The 22,944-nt window shown below is 51.4% G+C and overlaps 1 protein-coding gene across 1 annotated transcript in view; it reads left to right on the top strand.

The window, feature by feature from the left end:
- stx1b (syntaxin 1B) overlaps window positions 1-22,944 on the top strand; it is a 61,699-nt gene that overhangs the window by 34,941 nt on the left and 3,814 nt on the right. Inside the window, exons 2-8 of the mRNA XM_088916957.1 lie at window positions 8,353-8,427; window positions 11,328-11,427; window positions 16,687-16,761; window positions 17,398-17,471; window positions 18,699-18,807; window positions 21,894-21,967; window positions 22,097-22,234. Of these exons, the coding sequence (XP_088773083.1) occupies window positions 8,353-8,427; window positions 11,328-11,427; window positions 16,687-16,761; window positions 17,398-17,471; window positions 18,699-18,807; window positions 21,894-21,967; window positions 22,097-22,234 (645 nt within the window). The remainder of the gene's footprint in view (window positions 1-8,352; window positions 8,428-11,327; window positions 11,428-16,686; window positions 16,762-17,397; window positions 17,472-18,698; window positions 18,808-21,893; window positions 21,968-22,096; window positions 22,235-22,944) is intronic.

Below are 22,944 nucleotides of genomic sequence, written 5' to 3'. Positions count from 1 at the left end.
ATTAAAGCCCGCTTCCTCACTGAAGGACGAGACAGAGGACCTCTGCGCCCCGCAGACACCGAGAGCCACAGGGCTGGGGGCCCGTGCCGTCTGCGCAGAGTCTGACACAGAGCCAGAAAGGGCAAAACTCTAGCAGTGTGAACAGAGCTGTGCATCAGAGAGCTGGACTGCGGTGTGTGTAGAGCTCAGTATTAGAGAGCTGGGCTGCGGTGTGTGTAGAGCTCAGTATTAGAGAGCTGGGCTGCGGTGTGTGTAGAGCTCAGTATTAGAGAGTTGGGCTGTGGTGTGTATAGAGCTCAGTATTAGAGAGTTGGGCTGTGGTGTGTGTAGAGCTCAGTATTAGGGTGTTGGGCTGCGGTGTGTGTAGACCTCAGTATTAGAGAGTTGGGCTGCGGTGTGTGTAGAGCTCAGTATTACAGAGTTGGGCTGCGGTGTGTGTAGACCTCAGTATTAGAGTGTTGGGCTGCGGTGTGTGTAGAGCTCAGTATTAGAGAGTTGGGCTGCGGTGTGTGTAGACCTCAGTATTAGAGAGTTGGGCTGCGGTGTGTGTAGAGCTCAGTATTAGGGTGTTGGGCTGCGGTGTGTGTAGAGCTCAGTATTAGAGAGCTGGGCTGTGGTGTGTGTAGAGCTCAGTATTAGAGAGCTGGACTGCGGTGTGTGTAGAGCTCAGTATTAGAGAGCTGGGCTGCGGTGTGTGTAGACCTCAGTATTAGAGAGTTGGGCTGCGGTGTGTGTAGAGCTCAGTATTAGAGAGCTGGGCTGCGGTGTGTGTAGACCTCAGTATTAGAGAGTTGGGCTGCGGTGTGTGTAGAGCTCAGTATTAGAGAGTTGGGCTGCGGTGTGTGTAGACCTCAGTATTAGAGAGTTGGGCTGCGGTGTGTGTAGAGCTCAGTATTAGGGTGTTGGGCTGCGGTGTGTGTAGACCTCAGTATTAGAGAGCTGGACTGCGGTGTGTGTAGAGTTCAGTATTAGAGAGTTGGGCTGCGGTGTGTGTAGAGCTCAGTATTAGAGAGCTGGGCTGCGGTGTGTGTAGAGCTCAGTATTAGAGAGCTGGGCTGCGGTGTGTGTAGAGCTCAGTATTAGAGACCTGGGCTGCGGTGTGTGTAGAGCTCAGTATTAGCTGGGCTGTGGTGTGTGTAGAGCTCAGTATTAGAGAGTTGGGCTGCGGTGTGTGTAGAGCTCAGTATTAGGGTGTTGGGCTGCGGTGTGTGTAGAGCTCAGTATTAGAGAGTTGGGCTGCGGTGTGTGTAGAGCTCAGTATTAGAGAGCTGGGCTGCGGTGTGTGTAGAGCTCAGTATTAGAGAGCTGGGCTGCGGTGTGTGTAGAGCTCAGTATTAGAGAGTTGGGCTGCGGTGTGTGTAGAGCTCAGTATTAGAGAGTTGGACTGCGGTGTGTGTAGAGTTCAGTATTAGAGAGTTGGGCTGTGGTGTGTGTAGAGCTCAGTATTAGGGTGTTGGGCTGGGGTGTGTGTAGAGCTCAGTATTAGGGTGTTGGGCTGCGGTGTGTGTAGAGCTCAGTATTAGGGTGTTGGGCTGCGGTGTGTGTAGAGCTCAGTATTAGAGAGCTGGGCTGCGGTGTGTGTAGAGCTCAGTATTAGGGTGTTGGGCTGTGGTGTGTGTAGAGCTCAGTATTAGAGAGTTGGGCTGCGGTGTGTGTAGACCTCAGTATTAGAGAGTTGGGCTGCGGTGTGTGTAGAGCTCAGTATTAGGGTGTTGGGCTGGGGTGTGTGTAGAGCTCAGTATTAGAGAGTTGGGCTGCGGTGTGTGTAGAGCTCAGTATTAGAGAGTTGGGCTGCGGTGTGTGTAGAGCTCAGTATTAGAGACCTGGGCTGCGGTGTGTGTAGAGCTCAGTATTAGCTGGGCTGTGGTGTGTGTAGAGCTCAGTATTAGAGAGTTGGGCTGCGGTGTGTGTAGAGCTCAGTATTAGGGTGTTGGGCTGCGGTGTGTGTAGAGCTCAGTATTAGAGAGTTGGGCTGCGGTGTGTGTAGAGCTCAGTATTAGAGAGTTGGGCTGCGGTGTGTGTAGAGCTCAGTATTAGAGAGTTGGGCTGCGGTGTGTGTAGAGCTCAGTATTAGAGAGTTGGGCTGCGGTGTGTGTAGAGCTCAGTATTAGAGAGCTGGGCTGCGGTGTGTGTAGAGCTCAGTATTAGAGTGTTGGGCTGCGGTGTGTGTAGAGCTCAGTATTAGAGAGCTGGGCTGCGGTGTGTGTAGAGCTCAGTATTAGGGTGTTGGGCTGTGGTGTGTGTAGAGCTCAGTATTAGGGTGTTGGGCTGGGGTGTGTGTAGAGCTCAGTATTAGAGAGTTGGGCTGCGGTGTGTGTAGACCTCAGTATTAGAGTGTTGGGCTGCGGTGTGTGTAGAGCTCAGTATTAGAGAGTTGGGCTGCGGTGTGTGTAGAGCTCAGTATTAGAGAGTTGGGCTGCGGTGTGTGTAGAGCTCAGTATTAGAGAGCTGGGCTGCGGTGTGTGTAGAGCTCAGTATTAGGGTGTTGGGCTGCGGTGTGTGTAGAGCTCAGTATTAGAGTGTTGGGCTGCGGTGTGTGTAGAGCTCAGTATTAGAGAGTTGGGCTGCGGTGTGTGTAGAGCTCAGTATTAGAGAGTTGGGCTGCGGTGTGTGTAGAGCTCAGTATTAGAGAGTTGGGCTGCGGTGTGTGTAGAGCTCAGTATTAGAGAGCTGGGCTGCGGTGTGTGTAGAGCTCAGTATTAGGGTGTTGGGCTGTGGTGTGTGTAGAGCTCAGTATTAGAGTGTTGGGCTGCGGTGTGTGTAGAGCTCAGTATTAGAGAGTTGGGCTGTGGTGTGTGTAGAGCTCAGTATTAGAGAGTTGGGCTGCGGTGTGTGTAGAGCTCAGTATTAGGGTGTTGGGCTGCGGTGTGTGTAGAGCTCAGTATTAGAGAGCTGGGCTGCGGTGTGTGTAGAGCTCAGTATTAGAGAGCTGGGCTGTGGTGTGTGTAGACCTCAGTATTAGAGAGTTGGGCTGCGGTGTGTGTAGAGCTCAGTATTAGGGTGTTGGGCTGCGGTGTGTGTAGAGCTCAGTATTAGAGAGTTGGGCTGCGGTGTGTGTAGAGCTCAGTATTAGAGAGCTGGGCTGCGGTGTGTGTAGAGCTCAGTATTAGGGTGTTGGGCTGTGGTGTGTGTAGAGCTCAGTATTAGAGAGTTGGGCTGCGGTGTGTGTAGAGCTCAGTATTAGAGAGCTGGGCTGTGGTGTGTGTAGAGCTCAGTATTAGGGTGTTGGGCTGCGGTGTGTGTAGAGCTCAGTATTAGAGAGTTGGGCTGCGGTGTGTGTAGAGCTCAGTATTAGAGAGCTGGGCTGCGGTGTGTGTAGAGCTCAGTATTAGAGAGTTGGGCTGCAGTGTGTGTAGAGCTCAGTATTAGAGAGTTGGGCTGTGGTGTGTTGTAGAGCTCAGTATTAGAGTGTTGGGCTGCGGTGTGTGTAGAGCTCAGTATTAGAGAGTTGGGCTGCGGTGTGTGTAGAGCTCAGTATTAGAGTGCTGGACTGCGGTGTGTGTAGACCTTAGTATTAGAGTGCTGGACTGCGGTGTGTGTAGAGCTCAGTATTAGAGAGTTGGGCTGCGGTGTGTGTAGAGCTCAGTATTAGAGTGTTGGGCTGCGGTGTGTGTAGAGCTCAGTATTAGAGAGTTGGGCTGCGGTGTGTGTAGAGCTCAGTATTAGAGAGTTGGGCTGCGGTGTGTGTAGAGCTCAGTATTAGAGTGCTGGACTGCGGTGTGTGTAGAGCTCAGTATTAGAGTGCTGGACTGTGGTGTGTGTAGAGCTCAGTATTAGGGTGTTGGGCTGCGGTGTGTGTAGAGCTCAGTATTAGGGTGTTGGGCTGCGGTGTGTGTAGAGCTCAGTATTAGAGAGTTGGGCTGTGGTGTGTGTAGAGCTCAGTATTAGAGTGTTGGGCTGTGGTGTGTGTAGAGCTCAGTATTAGAGAGTTGGGCTGCGGTGTGTGTAGAGCTCAGTATTGGAGAGCTGGGCTGCGGTGTGTGTAGAGCTCAGTATTAGAGAGCTGGGCTGCGGTGTGTGTAGAGCTCAGTATTAGAGAGCTGGGCTGCGGTGTGTGTAGAGCTCAGTATTAGAGTGTTGGGCTGCGGTGTGTGTAGAGCTCAGTATTAGGGTGTTGGGCTGCGGTGTGTGTAGAGCTCAGTATTAGGGTGTTGGGCTGCGGTGTGTGTAGAGCTCAGTATTAGAGAGTTGGGCTGTGGTGTGTGTAGAGCTCAGTATTAGAGTGTTGGGCTGTGGTGTGTGTAGAGCTCAGTATTAGAGAGTTGGGCTGCGGTGTGTGTAGAGCTCAGTATTAGAGAGTTGGGCTGCGGTGTGTGTAGAGCTCAGTATAAGAGTGTTGGGCTGTGGTGTGTATAGACCTTAGTATTAGAGAGCTGGACTGCGGTGTGTGTAGAGCTCAGTATTGGAGAGCTGGGCTGCGGTGTGTGTAGAGCTCAGTATTAGAGAGCTGGGCTGCGGTGTGTGTAGAGCTCAGTATTAGAGAGCTGGGCTGCGGTGTGTGTAGAGCTCAGTATTAGAGTGTTGGGCTGCGGTGTGTGTAGAGCTCAGTATTAGAGAGTTGGGCTGTGGTGTGTTGTAGAGCTCAGTATTAGAGTGTTGGGCTGCGGTGTGTAGAGCTCAGTATTAGAGAGCTGGGCTGCGGTGTGTGTAGAGCTCAGTATTAGAGAGCTGGACTGCGGTGTGTGTAGAGCTCAGTATTGGAGAGCTGGGCTGCGGTGTGTGTAGAGCTCAGTATTAGAGAGTTGGGCTGTGGTGTGTGTAGAGCTCAGTATTAGAGAGTTGGGCTGCGGTGTGTGTAGAGCTCAGTATTAGAGAGCTGGGCTGCGGTGTGTGTAGAGCTCAGTATTAGAGAGCTGGGCTGCGGTGTGTGTAGAGCTCAATATTAGAGAGTTGGGCTGCGGTGTGTGTAGAGCTCAGTATTAGAGAGCTGGGCTGCGGTGTGTGTAGAGCTCAGTATTAGAGAGTTGGGCTGCGGTGTGTGTAGAGCTCAGTATTAGAGAGCTGGGCTGCGGTGTGTGTAGAGCTCAGTATTAGAGTGTTGGGCTGTGGTGTGTGTAGAGCTCAGTATTAGGGTGTTGGGCTGCGGTGTGTGTAGAGCTCGGTATTAGAGAGTTGGGCTGCGGTGTGTGTAGAGCTCGGTATTAGGGTGTTGGGCTGCGGTGTGTGTAGAGCTCGGTATTAGAGAGTTGGGCTGCGGTGTGTGTAGAGCTCAATAGTAGAGTGTTGGTCTCCGTTGTATAGTGTCAGGCTACAGTGTGTGCAGAGCTCAGTATTAATGTCCTAAGCAGCCCTGTGTACAGTAGCTGAGATTTGCAGTACTGGGTAATGGTGTTTTCAGTGGATCTATGTTCGTCTGTATGAGTGCAGTGTGTTCAGTAGTGTAACAGGTCTTGTGGCACGTTAGGTGAGTCTGTTCCACTGAAATTATTCTTCACAACTGCCAATAGTGTTCAGTGACCTGGCAGCAAATTGGCCGCCCACTAAAGTGAGCTTAAGCGAGTTTAATTCAGGTTTGGGCTGTATTTGCGTCCTTTCAGGTGCCTGGGAGGGTAGCTTGAATCTGAGCTCTGCATTGCTGCAGACGTGCTGTGAGTCAGTGCCTGATATCTGTTTGTCAGAGAGGCAGCAGCCGGGATTACAGGGAGCAGGTGCAGCAGGTCACATGGTGTAAGGTCAGCGTGTTGAGCTGATGTCACTTCCCAAGAGTATTCACACTCCAGTGGTGGGGGGGGCCAGGCTTTTGGCATAGAGGAGCCAGTCCGGGTGACGTGGGTCAGTTGCATGGAGGAGATGGTCCTTAGTGTCCAGCAGTATCTGCACACCACCAGTGAGAAGTATTGGCATTGACAGCAGATGCTTGGCAGGGGCGTCTGTGTGAGGCCCTGCACCATGCACAGGAAAACGCTACGCCAAACAGTGCCGTGTTTGTGTTTGCATTGTCTGCTCCGGGTGTCACGTGTGCCGGCTGTGCGTCTCGCTCTGTTCCAGCAGGTGCGCTCTCTGGCAGCAGCGATCAGCAACTGTGAATTGGCAGTGTGCTGTAGATCGGCAGCCCAGTGGCACAGTGAGTTTGAGCTGTGTTTGGGTCCTTTCAGGTGCCTGGGAGAGTAGCTTGAATCTGAGCTCTGCATTGCTGCAGACGTGCTGTGAGTCAGTGCCTGATATCTGTTAGTCAGAGAGGCAGCAGCTGGGATTACAGGGAGCAGGTCACATGGTGTAAGGTTAGTGCGTCTGTGTCAGGCCCTGCACTGTGCACATAGATTAAGATAAGAAATCAGTACGTCTCGAAGGTCATTCTACCATCCTCTCTACAAAGTTCTTGTCAGAACTGTTTCGTGAATCTCATGGACACAGATGTTATCTGAAAAGAGAAGAATCTCTGTGCCATGCAGCACGAACAAACAGAGACATCACACTTTAAAAAGAAATCAGACATTTGCTCTTCTTGTGGTTCAGAATTCATACACTGCATAACTCCTATTTGGAGTTCTCTAATAACTGGACAAAAGGTATCGGATAAGACACTGTATGCCTAGATGCATATACTGTATGAACCATCAACCAGAGGGCACAATCGGATACTGCAGGGAGGTCTATTTACAACCGAGAACAGGCACTGCTTTACACAAAGGGTGGTGGGAGAGTGGAACAAGTTGCCCAGCCATGATTGGCTGAAGCCAATACCCTGGTTTCTTTCAAGAAACAGCTGGATGAGATGCTGGGATCAATTAACTATGAACTACTGAACAGGCTGGATAGGCTGAATGTCTTTCTCTCGTCTCGTCTTATGCTCTCGAGAATCAGGTCACATTCTTGTCCGGAATACTCTTCCAAGTACCCTATCAGTACAAGACAGTCTGACATTAGGAAGGGTGTACAAGAATGTAACACGCTATATAGTGACGTGTCTGTATTTGTGTGCTTATATACTGTATTTTTGAATAAATTATATATATTGTCTGTATTCTCACAGATATGTATCTGTGTTGCAAAATATACCTAATTATGTAGTTTTCTGACCTCACAGTAAAGGCAGCTCTAATGTTAAGTAATGTTTACTTCCCACACAAGATTAGAACGACTTGTACATCTATGTGTGATTGTGCTTGTCTGTGCTTTTCTGTGTGTTTGTGTGTGCTCTGAGGTAGACTGGAGCGGCTGTAATATGATCTCATGCTGTGCTGAAGTCGTGAGCTGTACTGTGACCTTGGCCAGGGCAACCAACACAGAGAGATCAAGAACTGGTGGAGGGAGGGAGGGAGAGAGAGAGAGAGAGAGAGAGAGAGAGAGAGAGAGAGAGAGAGAGAGAGAGAGAGAGAGAGAGAGAGAGAGAGAGAGAGATGTAAGAACTGATGGAGGCAGAGAGAGAAAGAGATGTAAGAACTGATGGAGGCAAAAAGAGAGAGAGAGATGTACAAACAGCACAGACACACAGTGAGGCTGGGAGAGAGACACATGTACAGACCACAGACACACACACAGAGGTAGAGACACATGTACAGACCACAGACACACACACAGAGGCAGGGACACATGTACAGACCACAGACACACACACACACAGAGGCAGATACACATGTACAGAGGCAGAGACACACATACAGAACAGACAGAGGCAGAGAAACAGATGTACAGAAAGCACAGAGATACTGACAGAAGCATAAACATAACACAAATACACAGAGAGACGGGCAGAGAGATTCAGGGTGTTTCAAAGGCCACCACACTAAGTGAAACAGAGGCACACACAAAGAGGGAGAGAGACAGACACACAGTGACATTTGATCGCTTTTTAGCTTGTTGATTCAAAAGACCTTGTGAAACCAGTGAACGGGCTTCCATGACAGGCCCTAGGGTGGTTTTCCAAACACCCATGACTGAGTGTGAAAAAGCGCTTCCCAGTTTCTGCCCTCAACTCTGTGTTCTCTGTCTCGGCTGTGGTCTCCTTGTTGAGCTCCAGGCTGTGGTTCAGCTTACAGACCTGAGACAGTGGGTCTGGGAGGCTGGGAACCGTGGTTACAGACCATCTCCAAGTCAACACTCTCTGGCTGTCAGGGTGCACCCGGAGCCCCATCGGATGGGCAGTCAATGTCTGTGCCCAGCGTCCTCTCTCAGCCTGGGAGAGGCAGGCCATCCTCTGTGTGTCGGTGTGTGAGCCACAACCCCCAGTGTCTGTCCCAGTACTCTACTGCTCTTGGGTCAAGACCTGTATTAACCCCACCTATCTCTCTTTCTCTCCCCTCTCCCGTCTCCTCTCTCCCTCCTCCTCTCCCTCTCTCCCCCTCCTCCTCTCTCTCCCTCCTCTCCTCCCTCTCTCCTTCCTCCTCTCCCTCTCCTCCCTCTCTGTCACAGGCTAAGGACAGCGATGATGATGAGGAAGTCGTCCATGTGGACCGTGATCACTTCATGGATGAGTTCTTCGAGCAGGTAAGACCTCGCTGGAGTGGCAGAGATGCTGAAGACAGTCCCCGCTCCTTCTTTCCAGAGCTCACACTCTCCTCGTGCAGCCACACAAGCAAGTGGAAATACCAGCGGTGTTATAACATCAGCTAAAGACCTCCAGAACCTTAAGCAGCTGTTTCCCCGAGAGTCTGCTTCCACCGCATAGCTGGGGATTTTGCTCCAGACACCCGCTACTCTTTGTGCAAGGAACACGTCTCCTATGCCTTCTCACCTGTGACTGTTTCTGGCTGTTCTGAAGTGTGATTGTCACTACCTGCTTGACACGCCCTCCTGGGCCGAGGTGTCATGACACGGTGCCTGCGCACAGATGGGACACACACTGCCCTCCATCCATGATCTAATCGCTTCATGCGGTTCAGGGAGTCTATCCCAGCAAGCAGTGGGCGCAAAGCAGGATCCACTCTGGATGGGATGCCAGTGCGTTGCAGAGCACACACAGACACACACACTCTCACCACAGGGCCAGTCCTTCCAGAAGCCAGTCATCCTCCCAGCACATCTGTGGACTGGGGGAGGAAACCCATGCAAAGTTCTAGGACATGCAAACTCCACACAGACAGCACCCCAGGGCCCCAGTGCTGCAAGGCAACAATGCTCACCCCTGTGCCACCCTTCACCTTTTCTGCCTGGGGAAAATAGGTAGTCCGTCAGGGCGTGTCCTGGTGGCTATCTCTGGTCAGAGATTTGAGCAGTCGTGACACAGCACGGGTGTAATAAAGAAGAGCAGGACTCAGCAACACTGGAAACACTCCTGTCCTCTGTATTATTCTCAGTGTGGGATTAACCAGAATTAAGTCATGTTTACTTCGTACAAGCGTTAACCGGTGTTAAGCCACTCTAATATGGAGAGAAGCTATTTTACAGCCAATCACCTGCGAGAGTTGGTTTTGTATGCTAATGAGGGCGGGTGTGTCCTCACAAATGAGCTTGTTTAGGCCTTATGGGTATCAGAATAACTACCTGACTAGGAGCATTAGAAGCCATTACTGTCACACTAAACGCAGTCGCGGGGGTTTGAAAAACATAATCCAATTGAATGTCCGGGAAAGTAATGCAGGTTTCCTGGGGACCTGGAAATCTACAGTACCTGAGAAAGAAAAAAGAGCCATTACAGCTAAGCCTGCAGAGGTGGCGACCATAAGCGAAACATTTTTTTGTGTGTCTCTGCTTCGAGGGGTATCGCAGAAGGCCAAGCTAAAACATCTGCTGCCTTGTCATGAGTCCCACTTAAAATGATTTTACAAAGTGCTCACCTGTGCCTGACTGATGGGCTCTGATGAATCGACCAGCGCAGATCCGAATTAGGAGGTCACTGTTGTCACTGGTCTTTACAGCACTGAACAAGGCAGATTTTCTGTCGCTTGAATAGTTTTTGACCCATCCCTGCGGATCTGGGTTTTCCACTCCGAACACGATAAACGGTCCCAGGCAGAATTTTGCCAGCTTGGAAATTTTTTCCAGCAAGAAGAGCCGAACGCTCGGATCTGCTCTTGGAGGGTAATGTTTCTGTCTGGGTAGCCGTCTCTCTTATTCTCTGTCTTTTCTCCCTGTGCGGGCTGTGTGTATCAGGGGAGAGCCAACTCCAGTCCCTCAGGGGCAGAGCTCTATAGGTATTTTTTAATTAGCAACTGACACAGACCTGACAATAGCGGGATTTTGACTTCACCCTCCAATCTTAACTAGATCTTCATCCGACTCAATCAATCATGCCCATCACTGCTGAGAGGAAGGGCGTCCCTAATATAGTGGCCGGGCAGTGGCCGCAGTAATGGATTGTAGAGGGGAGAACCTGACTCTGCCAGTCTCTCTAATAGGCTATTTGAATGAGCTTAATGAATGGCTCTGGTTGGCGGTAACGATGTTAAGGGACTTCATTAGGAGAAGCAGTTCTGCCTGAAGTCTCTGTTCCTCTTTCCACATCTCGCCCTGTCTGTGTTCTGCTGACTGTGGCTGGCTGAAGCCCCCGTCACCATTGACACAGCTACATTGTGCCAGTGCTTTTGTCTAAACTGTGAAACACACCACATGAGTGGAAACTATATTTACACAGAGGGTGGTGGGAGTGTGGAACAAGCTGCCCAGTCATAGCGTTGAAGCCTATACCCTCACTTCTTTCAACAAAAAGCTGGATGAGATTCTCCAGTCAGGACAGGAGGCTCTACTTTACACAGAGGGTGGTGGGGGTGTGCAACAAGCTGCCCAGCTATGTGTTTGAAGACAATATCCTGGGATCAATCTGCTACTAACTACCAATTGGTTAGTGAGTGTGTTAGTTTGTCTATGTGTAAGTGTGTGTCAGTTTTTTGTGTAAGTGTCCATTTGTGTGTAACTGTTAGTATGTCAGCTTGTGTGTTGTGTGTGTTTGAGTGAGGCAGACGTTCCTAAAGAACTATATCCCAGCATGGTGACAGGGGACACTGAGCTATCTACAATTATGTCTGCATATTCAGGACCTGTGATAAGAGCAAGACTAAGCTATAGTGGGTACTACTGTGCTTGAGCCTCCTCTCTTTTGTGCTTTGTGTTATGCCAAGAACATGCAGCAGGAGGGTGGCTATGATATCAATGGTCCCACTGTTCTGCGTCGCCAGCACATGTCTGTTAAAGAGACAGCATGTCCTGTAATGCGAGTCCACTGTTTGGACACGCGAGTCCACCAATGGACAGGTCTGTGATCCTGCTCTCCCTGAGCAATCATCCTTCAGGCTGAGGTTTGTGATTCTGTGTGCACTGCGTTTGGTCAGGTTCTGGATGAGCCTGTGCATTCATCACTCCGGAAGAGGAGCGATCCTGGATGAGCCAGGCCTGGGGAGAGTTGCTCCCACACTGTCTGTGTCACTTTGGTGTTTTCCCCCTGTGTGCAGGTGGAGGAGATCCGCGGCTGTATAGAGAAGCTGTCCGAGGATGTGGAGCAGGTGAAGAAACAGCACAGCGCCATCCTGGCAGCTCCCAACCCCGACGAGAGTGAGTCAGCCCACATGCTCAGCCACACACCACCCCCTGGTGGCTGCTCTGTGTAGCGCATGCAGTTAGACATCTGTTGTTCAGAGACATGTCAGACTGACAGGATTCTCTTCTCTGAAAGCGGACTTAGCAAATGGCAGTGCCAGAGACACAGAACCAAGCAGACAGCTACACAGAGAGAAGACAGTAGGAACAAGAGAGACAGTGAAAGTGTAGGAGACAGGACAGTAGGAACAGGAGAGACAGAGACAGTGTAGGAGACAGGACAGTAGGAACAGGAGAGATAGTGTAGGAGACAGGACAGTAGAAACAGGAGAGACAGTGAAAGTGTAGGAGACAGGACAGTAGGAACAGGAGAGACAATGTAGGAGACAGGACAGTAGGAACAAGAGAGACAGTGACAGTGTAGGAGACAGGACAGTAGGAACAGGAGAGATAGTGTAGGAGACAGTACAGTAGGAACAGGAGAGATAGTGTAGGAGACAGGACAGTAGGACAGTAGGACAGTAGGAGACAGTGACAGTGTAGGAGACAGGACAGTAGGAACAAGAGAGACAGTGAAAGTGTAGGAGACAAGACAGTAGGAACAGGAGAGACAATGTAGGAGACAGGACAGTAGGAACAAGAGAGACAGTGACAGTGTAGGAGACAGGACAGTAGGAACAGGAGAGATAGTGTAGGAGACAGTACAGTAGGAACAGGAGAGATAGTGTAGGAGACAGGACAGTAGGAACAAGAGAGACAGTGACAGTGTAGGAGACAGGACAGTAGGAACAAGAGAGACAGTGAAAGTGTAGGAGACAGGACAGTAGAAACAGGAGAGAGAGTGTAGGAGACAGGACAGTAGGAACAAGAGAGACAGTGAAAGTGTAGGAGACAGGACAGTAGAAACAGGAGAGAGAGTGTAGGAGACAGGACAGTAGGAACAAGAGAGACAATGAAAGTGTAGGAGACAGGACAGTAGGAACAGGAGAGACAGAGACAGTGTAGAAGACAGGACAGTAGGAACAGGAGAGACAGTGTAGGAGACAGGACAGTAGGAACAGGAGAGACAGAGACAGTGTAGGAGACAGGACAACATATAATGTAATGTGTATACAGTTGTTGGAGGTTTTTTTAAAGTATGAATAAATAAAGATAATAAAACAGATGGCATGGTGGCATAGTGGTTGACATTGCTGCCTCCCAGCTTTGGTGCCCCTGGGTTTAATTCAGGAGCAAGGGTGCTGTCTGTGTGGAGTTTGCATGATCTCCCCATGTACACGCGGGTTTCAACCCACAGTCCAGAGACATGCTGGTAGGTGAATTGGCTTCTGGGAAAACCGGCCCTGTTGTTAGTGTGTGCTAACAACTGCCTGCCCTGTGATGGACTGGTGTCCCGTCCAGGGTGTATCCTGCCTCGTGCCCGTTGCTTGCTGGGATAGGCTCCGGCTCCCCCACGACCTTGTCCTGGAGACAGCAGTAAGGAAATGGATAGATGAATTGGAAACCTCTTCAGGAGAATCTGTCTCGTTTAGTGCCTCTGGTGCAAAACCGCTGAAGAAATGAAAAGAAAAAAGAGGGATTTGGAGGACGCGGGTGCTTCTGTAGGGGTGTCACCTTGCCTGTTTTTTTTATTTTAGCTTCTGTTCATGTTTTTATTATCGGTTGTTCATTTTACTTTTGGTTCCCATTTGTTCATGTCTTATGTGGTGTTTTGGATTTGTTTTTTTTCTTCCTTGGTTTTTTTTTGCATCACAAAGGAATGTCGTGGGAAGAATAGGTCTTCCTGGGAGCCGGAGTTAAGTGTTGATCTCGCTAACTGGTACCCGGTGACCTTGCCTGGTTAACCGGTTAACTGGTTAACGAGCGTGGGCGTACTGTGGTTCTGTGTGTGTGTGCTCTCTGCGAAGGCGAGTGCGTCTTTCTCCTTCACATTTTCCCACGAAAGCTTAGAAACACCCTGCGCAGACAGCACAGTATTCTCTGTCTTGAAGAGAGGAGACGGCAAGGGGGACCTGACGTTCTTTAGAATGCCCAGCGAGACCCCCAAGCACAGGACACGAGTGGAAACAATGTAGAAGAGCATTTAAAACCGAGAACAGGGGGCACTACTTTACGCAAAGGGTGGAGGGAGTGGGGAACAAGATGCCCGGCCAATACCCAGGCTTCTTGCGAGAACCAGCTGGATGAGACATCCTGACATCCGTTAACTATTAACTGCAAAACGGGCCCCCTCTTGTCTGTGGTGTTTCTAAACTTTTGATCAGTTCCGTACGAAGATATATTTTTACATCGGTGGAAAAAAAAATCCGGAGTGTGCTTGTGTGTTTTGTTTTGGTTTTTTTTTCTGGACTGGCACTCTTGGCTACAGATCTGTACGCGGTGGTGGGGGATATCATGTTGTCCCACAGAGGCCGATGTTATTGCAAACGCCTTGACTTCTCTTCAGTGAAGTTTCCCCCCAGGTTAATGACAAACTGCAATGTCCCTCTGTTGTAGTCAAGCTTGAGAGAAGTTTCTTAGGGCGAGCGGGCTGTTTCCCTGTGGTCCAGTCGAGTAAGGAGCAGGCAGAGCACATTCAGAAACAGCACTGAAACCATGGTAAAGCCAGGTGCAGCTGAGGAGCAGGTTATGTCGGATTCCCAGGAATAGTCCTGACCCAGTGTACCAGGGCTGCCCCGGTACACCCGGTGACCCAGTTTGATTGGATCTTGGGCTGGACCATGGAGCACTGAGCTTTGTTTCCTTCAACTGTGTGACTTTCTCAGAACTCATCCGCGGTCCCCCCCCCCCCCCCCCCCCGAGTACGGCACGTGTCTGAACGCCAGAGTCAGTCCTGTCTCGCTGTGTGTGCATCGGTGTGGCTGTCTCAGGTGCCGTTGGAGGCAAAGTGCTCATTAAAGACAGACAGCAAATACCTCCAAGATCTAGCAAACCTGACAAAACAGGTTTTGAGACACCAGCTACAACGCCATACTGTTTTGCGAACACTCCCTTATAAAATAGTGATGCTGATACTCTGGCTTCTCTTAAGAAACGGCTGGATGAGATCCTCCAGTCAGGACAGGAGGCTCTACTTTACACAGAGGGTGGTGGGAGTGTGGAACAAGCTGCCCAGCCATGTTGTTGAACCCAATACCCTGACTTCTCTCAAGAAACGGCTGGATGAGATCAATTAATTACTAAACAACCAATCAGGCTAGATGGGCCAAATGTTCTTGTGTGCTACAAAGAACAATTCAATGCACTTAAAAATGTTTATTGAGAGCTTAGTCATAGGTAATGGGAAGTGACCTCAGGCGAGACTCTGAGTTTGGGCAGCGGAGGGGAAAGGACACTGAGGGACACTACAGCTCCAGCACAACACCGAGTGTCAGAGAGCAGGACAGGCATGTGTATCTGTGTGTGTGTGGTGCACTGGGGAGTGTGAGTGAGGGAGTGTGTGTGTGGTGCGCTGGGGAGTGTGAGTGAGGGGGAGTGTGTGTGGGGTGCACTGAGGAGTATGAGTGAGGGTGTGTGTGGGTGGAAGGTACACTGGAGAGTGTGAGGGAGTGTGTGAGGGAGGCACGCTGGGGAGTGTGAGTGAGGGGGAGTGTGAGTGAAGCAGTGTGTGTATGTGTGTGTGTGTGTGCGGGAGGCGCACTGGGGAGTGTGTGTGAGGGGGAGTGTGTGTGTGGTGCACTGGGGAGTGTGAGTGAGGGGGAGTGTGTGTGTGGTGCGCTGGGGAGTGTGAGTGAGGGGGAGTGTGAGAGAAGCAGTGTGTGTGTGCGGGAGGCGCACTGGGGAGTGTGTGTGAGGGGGAGTGTGTGTGTGGTGCGCTGGGGAGTGTGAGTAAGGGGGAGTGTGTGTGTGGTGCGCTGGAGAGTGTGAGTAAAGCAGTCTGTGTATGTGTGTGTGTGCGGGAGGTGCACTAGGTAGTGTGAGTGAGGGATGTGTGTGCGGGAGGCGCACTAGGGAGTGTGTGTGAGGGGGAGTGTGTGTGGGGTGCACTAGGGAGTGTGTGTGAGGGGGAGTGTGTGTGGGGTGCACTGAGGAGTATGAGTGAGGGTGTGTGTGGGTGGGAGGCACGCTGGGGAGTGTGAGTGAGGGAGTGTGTGTGGGGTGCACTGGGGAGTGTGAGTGACGGTGTGTGTGGGTAGGAGGCACGCTGGGGAGTGTGAGTGAGGGAGTGTGTGTGGGGTAGAGGGCGGCCTGGTGTCCAGTGACACAGAGACACTGCAGTCCTCATAAATCATAGTCCGGCAGCGCAGAGACGCTGCCCGGCCAGCACACGCATCGTGAGCCCCCCCACACCTCCCCAGCACAGCTGATGCATTGCGCCAGCTCCCTGGATCTCCACGCCAGGTGTGCAGCACGCACACTGAGGAGGAGCCGGCATGCTCGTGCGTGTGTGTGTGTGTGTGTGTGTGTGCAGCGCCCAGCTACTGCAGTGTGTGCCATGGGCTGGTGTCTTCATCCCTCGTGCCACGTGAGAGGTGGGGGCAGAGAAAGCAGGGTGAGGCTCAAAATCTTCCTCCTGCCTCACTCTCCCATCCCTAAGTACATGAATATGCTCGGCAGCTGTAGAAGACCAGACCACTGCCATTCTGATTTCGCTGTTGCAGCTATGGAATACTTTTCTCAGAAGTGGCTGGGTCAGTCACTGTGTGGAGACTTAGAAAGCTCATAAAGCTCAGCTCCAGCGGTCCTGCACACTGCTGAAGCTGCCGAAGCCTCTCCCTCAGTGCAGTGTTAATGTACTGGAGTGTCCAGTCAGTCAGTGTGTCTGTATGAACCCCTCTCTCTCAGTGCAGTGTTAATGTTCTGGAGTGTCCAGTCAGTGTGTCTGTATTAACCCCTCTCTCTCTCAGTGCAGTGTTAATGTTCTGGAGTGTCCAGTCAGTCAGTGTGTCTGTATTAACCCCTCTCTCTCAGTGCAGTGTTAATGTACTGGAGTGTCCAGTCAGTCAGTGTGTCTGTATGAACCCCTCTCTCTCAGTGCAGTGTTAATGTACTGGAGTGTCCAGTCAGTCAGTGTGTCTGTATGAACCCCTCTCTCTCAGTGCAGTGTTAATGTACTGGAGTGTCCAGTCAGTCAGTGTGTCTGTATTAACCCCTCTCTCTCAGTGCAGTGTTAATGTACTGGAGTGTCCAGTCAGTCAGTGTGTCTGTATTAACCCCTCTCTCTCAGTGCAGTGTTAATGTACTGGAGTGTCCAGTCAGTCAGTGTGTCTGTATGAACCCCTCTCTCTCTCTCTCTCTCTCTCTCTCTCTCTCTCTCTCTCTCTCTCCTTACAGAAACCAAGCAAGAATTGGAAGATCTGACGGCCGACATCAAAAAGACGGCCAACAAAGTTAGATCCAAATTAAAAGGTACTATTGACTCCGGTGTCCATAGAATTGCCTTTCAAAAGACATTGAAAAGTACAAAGAAGACCTGGGGGCTGTGTGACTGAGACACATTAGCAAGTGGAAACATAATACAACAGGGTCTCAACACTTGTGAGGGTTCAGTGCACAGAACTGTGACAAATGGCCAAATTCCCCAGGAGCATAATGTACTACTAACGTAATATTTGTATTAATGTGAATTAAAATAACATTGATCAACTAAAAGAACAGTTATCACTAACTTAAAGCCATCAACTAAAACAACATGAATCCCTCCTCTGTACCCAGCGGATGCCTGCACTGATGAAACAGTCATAAACCTGTCAGAGAGCCAGTAAATTTGTCTCCAGCCTGTCATTCCCCGCACTGCTGACACAGAACCTGGAGCGTTAGTTACAGTACAGAACCTGGACCAGGCTGAGATGCTGCTGCTGGGTAGTGGGGTACTTGGGCAGGGGGCAGGGAGAGCCTCACTGATGAGCTGGATTTGTCTCACAATCATTGTATGTTGCGCTGCCAATCTGAAAGTTGCGGTTAACAACAATTTGTTGGGTTTTGTTTTCCCTTTCAGACTGGTTTTTACATTTTTGTAACCTTTCCCACTTTTCTCCTTGACAGCGATCGAGCAAAGCATAGAGCAGGAAGAAGGGCTCAACAGATCATCTGCTGACTTGCGAATTCGTAAGACACAGGTAAGAGCTCTCCACGTCCTGCTGATGGGCTCAACTTCCTGTTGATATGATTCTCCATTTCCTGCTGATGCCTTCAACTTCCTGTTGATAGAATTCTCCACTTCCTGTTGATAAGGCTTTCCATTTCCTGTGGTAAAGGCAGCAAGATTTGGATGGGGGGTAAAAGCCAGATAGTAACCCTTTAAAAAAGGTTAAAAATACAGTATTTCACCCCTTTCTTGTGTCCAGGTGAAATTTATCAATATATTCTGGGTTGTTTTTTACGTAATCAAGTGTTCTTATCAGCAGTGAACCTGCCAGAGCAGTGAACTAGTCACCCAGCACTCTAGTTTGTTCCTGTGCAGAGTGGAAACCAAAGCACACATCATCCCCGGAGGTTAACCCTCACCAGGTTCTTTCTCAGTTCTCTGTGAGAGAGAGCAATACAAAATCAGTGATAATTGTAATTTTAATACCTCAAATGTTATATGCCAGATTAGTAATAAGATCAGAAATTTTAGTCTGGGTCTTTAAATAATAAGATAAGATCACTGTATTGGTCATATACAATTTCTTGTATTAGGAATGTGTCTTTTCCCAGACCCCAGCTTGCTCTCCATGAGACACACAGACAGGGAGAGAAGCTGGGGGTCAGAGCACAGGGTCAGCCATTTATACAGCACCCCTGGAGCTGCTGGGGTTAAGGGCCTTGCTCAGGGGCCCAACGGATTAGGAGTCCTAACTGGCAACCTTTCAGCACACAAGGGCAGATCCTGAGTCACAGAGCCACCACACCACCCAAGCTTAGTAATAAACATAACAGGAACTCAGGACACAGATTGCCCGTCTCTTCAAACAATGCAGAACCGCAGAGAAATTACACCTTGCTTGTGAAAAACAGCTCAGAGAAGCACAAAGTGAAAGAATTCTCAAGACCAGTAAAAAGAGTAGGTAAGAATAAAAACACTAACACTAGTGCAACAGTGAGAAGTACATGGTGGGGATATATAACACCATGTATTCGTTTTTTTCAAGAGCTGCTCAGCCAATCCAAGGTCCCAAACTGGACAGGGCCCTACACATACGTTCATACAGCCATGAGGTAGGGCTAATCCAGACAGCACGTCTGCGGGCAGTGGTGGTGGGGGAAGCAGAGAGTCAGAACTAGGGCCTTAGTGCCCCTCCTGGTATCAACTCTCTCACCTGAAACATCCACAACCTGAGCTCTGCTTTCCTTGTCCTCTCCAGCACTCCACGCTGTCACGCAAGTTTGTGGAGGTCATGACCGAGTACAACACCACGCAGTCCAAGTACCGTGACCGCTGCAAGGACCGTATCCAGAGGCAGCTGGAGATCAGTGAGTGATGCTCCAGTACTCCCTGTACTGACACACCGGAGATCAGAGACACACCCCACACTCCCCGTACCGACACACCGGAGATCAGAGACACACCCCACACTCCCTGTACCGACACAGTGGAGATCAGAGACACACCCCACACTCCCTGTACTGACACACCTGGAGATCAGAGACACACCCCACACTCCCTGTACTGACACACCGGAGATCAGAGACACACCCCACACTCCCTGTACCGACACAGTGGAGATCAGATACACATCCCACACTCCCGGTACCGACACACTGGAGATCAGAGACACACCCCACACTCCCTGTACTGACACACTGGAGATCAGAGACACACCCCACACTCCCTGTACTGACACACCTGGAGATCAGAGACAGACCCCACACTCCCTGTACCGACACAGTGGAGATCAGAGACACACCCCACACTCCCTGTACTGACCTGGAGATCAGAGACACACCCCACACTCCCCGTACCGACACACCTGGAGATCAGATACACACCCCACACTCCCTGTACCGACACACCTGGAGATCAGATACACACCCCACACTCCCTGTACTGACACACCTGGAGATCAGAGACACACCCCACACTCCCCGTACCGACACACCTGGAGATCAGATACACACCCCACACTCCCTGTACTGACACACCTGGAGATCAGAGACACACCCCACACTCCCTGTACTGACACACCTGGAGATCAGAGACACACCCCACGCTCCCTGTACTGACACACCGGAGATCAGAGACACACCCCACACTCCCTGTACTGACACACCTGGAGATCAGATACACACCCCACACTCCCCGTACCGACACACTGGAGATCAGAGACACACCCCACACTCCCTGTACTGACACACTGGAGATCCGAGACACACCCCACACTCCCTGTACCGACACACTGGAGATCAGAGACACACCCCACACTCCCTGTACTGACACACTGGAGATCCGAGACACACCCCACACTCCCTGTACTGACACACTGGAGATCCGAGACACACCCCACACTCCCCGTACCGACACAACGGAGATCAGAGACACACCCCACACTCCCTGTACCGACACACCTGGAGATCAGAGACACACCCCACACTCCCTGTACTGACACAACGGAGATCAGAGACACACCCCACACTCCCTGTACCGACACACCTGGAGATCAGATACACACCCCACACTCCCTGTACTGACACACTGGAGATCCGAGACACACCCCACACTCCCTGTACCGACACACCTGGAGATCAGAGACACACCCCACACTCCCTGTACTGACACACTGGAGATCCGAGACACACCCCACACTCCCTGTACCGACACACCTGGAGATCAGAGACACACCCCACACTCCCTGTACCGACACACCTGGAGATCAGAGACACACCCCACACTCCCTGTACTGACACACTGGAGATCCGAGACACACCCCACACTCCCTGTACTGACACACTGGAGATCAGATACACACCCCACACTCCCTGTACTGACACACTGGAGATCCGAGACACACCCCACACTCCCTGTACTGACACACTGGAGATCCGAGACACACCCCACACTCCCCGTACCGACACAACGGAGATCAGAGACACACCCCACACTCCCTGTACCGACACACCTGGAGATCAGAGACACACCCCACACTCCCTGTACCGACACACTGGAGATCAGAGACACACCCCACACTCCCTGTACCGACACACCTGGAGATCAGAGACACACCCCACACTCCCTGTACTGACACACTGGAGATCCGAGACACACCCCACACTCCCTATACCGACACACTGGAGATCAGAGACACACCCCACACTCCCTGTACTGACACACCTGGAGATCAGAGACACGCCCCACACTCCCTGTACTGACACACCAGAGATCAGAGACACACCCCACACTCCCTGTACCGACACACCTGGAGATCAGATACACACCCCACACTCCCTGTACCGACACACCTGGAGATCAGAGACACACCCCACACTCCCTGTACTGACACAACGGAGATCAGAGACACACCCCACACTCCCTGTACCGACACACCTGGAGATCAGATACACACCCCACACTCCCTGTACTGACACACTGGAGATCCGAGACACACCCCACACTCCCTGTACCGACACACCTGGAGATCAGAGACACACCCCACACTCCCTGTACTGACACACTGGAGATCCGAGACACACCCCACACTCCCTGTACCGACACACCTGGAGATCAGAGACACACCCCACACTCCCTGTACCGACACACCTGGAGATCAGAGACACACCCCACACTCCCTGTACTGACACACTGGAGATCAGAGACACACCCCACACTCCCCGTACCGACACACCTGGAGATCAGAGACAGACCCCACACTCCCTGTACTGACACACCTGGAGATCAGAGACACACCCCACACTCCCTGTACCGACACACTGGAGATCAGAGACACACCCCACACTCCCTGTACTGACCTGGAGATCAGAGACACACCCCACACTCCCTGTACTGACACACCTGGAGATCAGATACACACCCCACACTCCCCGTACCGACACACTGGAGATCGGAGACACACCCCACACTCCCCGTACCGACACACCTGGAGATCAGATACACACCCCACACTCCCCGTACCGACACACTGGAGATCAGAGACAGACCCCACACTCCCTGTACTGACACACTGGAGATCAGAGACAGACCCCACACTCCCTGTACTGACACACTGGAGATCAGAGACACACCCCACACTCCCTGTACTGACCTGGAGATCAGAGACACTTGCACTCTAGCAGCTCTGCTACCAGTGGAGTTTAGAAAACCAGGCCACAGCCATGCTGTCATTTCTGCTGTGCTACAGTGTGCCCAGCTCACCTGCAGGCACGCCCGCATGTAGGCACATCCTGTGCACGGGGCGGGACACCAATTCAGAAGCACACCTGACTGGCACCAGCGTCGCTGCCCATCTGCCCGTCTTGACTTGCCCCCATTCTCCCCTGACACGACACGCAATGGGACTGTCATGAGACGCTGGCAGAGGAGTTTGATTGTCCGACCTGTTTTCCAGCTGGGAGAACAACCACCAACGAGGAGCTGGAAGACATGCTGGAAAGTGGCAAGCTGGCCATTTTCACCGATGACGTAAGTCCCGCCGGCGCCCTCATTCAAAATGGCTGCCCGGCAGGGGCGGGGGAAAGCCACTGCTGCGCTCTGATTGGGGAGCCTGGCTCGAGCGTTAATACACCGTCTCCCTCTGCCCCCCCCCCCCAGATCAAGATGGACTCTCAGATGACCAAGCAGGCGCTGAACGAGATCGAGACCAGGCACAACGAGATCATCAAGCTGGAGAACAGCATCCGGGAGCTGCACGACATGTTTGTGGACATGGCCATGCTGGTGGAGAGCCAGGTGCGCCCGCTCCGCTCCGGTACTCTGCTTTAGAGAGCCCCTCACGGGCTCTGTGACACAGCTGGGGGCCGGGGCTTCGTGTGAGGGGAGTACGAGCAGGCGGGGTGTTCAAAAACAGCCCCTCCATCCGTCAATGCCTCTGTCCCCCGCCTCCAGGAAGCAACAGGCACTAGGCAGAATACACCCTGGACTTGACGTTAGTCCATCACAGGGCGGACGGATGACGCTCACACCAGGGCCAGTTTTCCCAGGAGCCAATTCACCTAGCAGACTGCAGGAGGAAACCCACACAAGCACAGGGTGAACATGCAAACTCCACACAGATAGCACCCCAGGAACTGAACCCAGGGCCCCAGCGCTGTATGGCAGCAATGCTCACAGCTGTGCCACTGTGCTGCCCGCATAAATGCAACTCTAATAAGAACAGTTCTATTTTATTTACAATGAGCTGTGCCTCTTCTTGAATTACTCTGTCAGTAGCCGGACAGCTTGCTAACTCCAAAATCTAAAAAAGTACTTTTCCCTTCTTCCAAAACCCAGTAAAGACAACGGCCCACTGTCACTTCCTCACTTCCTTCTTTCTCTTCTGTCTGGTACAGTAAATAACAGGCTCCACTCTCTGCAGAGTGTTGATGGCCAGCTGGAAGCTTCAGCTTCCTTGTTTTTAAATATCACCTGACCAATTGTATTCCACCAACAGGTCAGGTGAC

This window comes from Atractosteus spatula, chromosome 5 (genome assembly GCF_055471065.1).
Source record: "Atractosteus spatula isolate fAtrSpa1 chromosome 5, fAtrSpa1.hap1, whole genome shotgun sequence".
NCBI lineage: Eukaryota > Metazoa > Chordata > Actinopteri > Semionotiformes > Lepisosteidae > Atractosteus > Atractosteus spatula.
The sequence above is the reverse complement of the archived record's forward strand: the minus strand, read 5'-3'. Positions and strand labels throughout refer to the sequence as shown.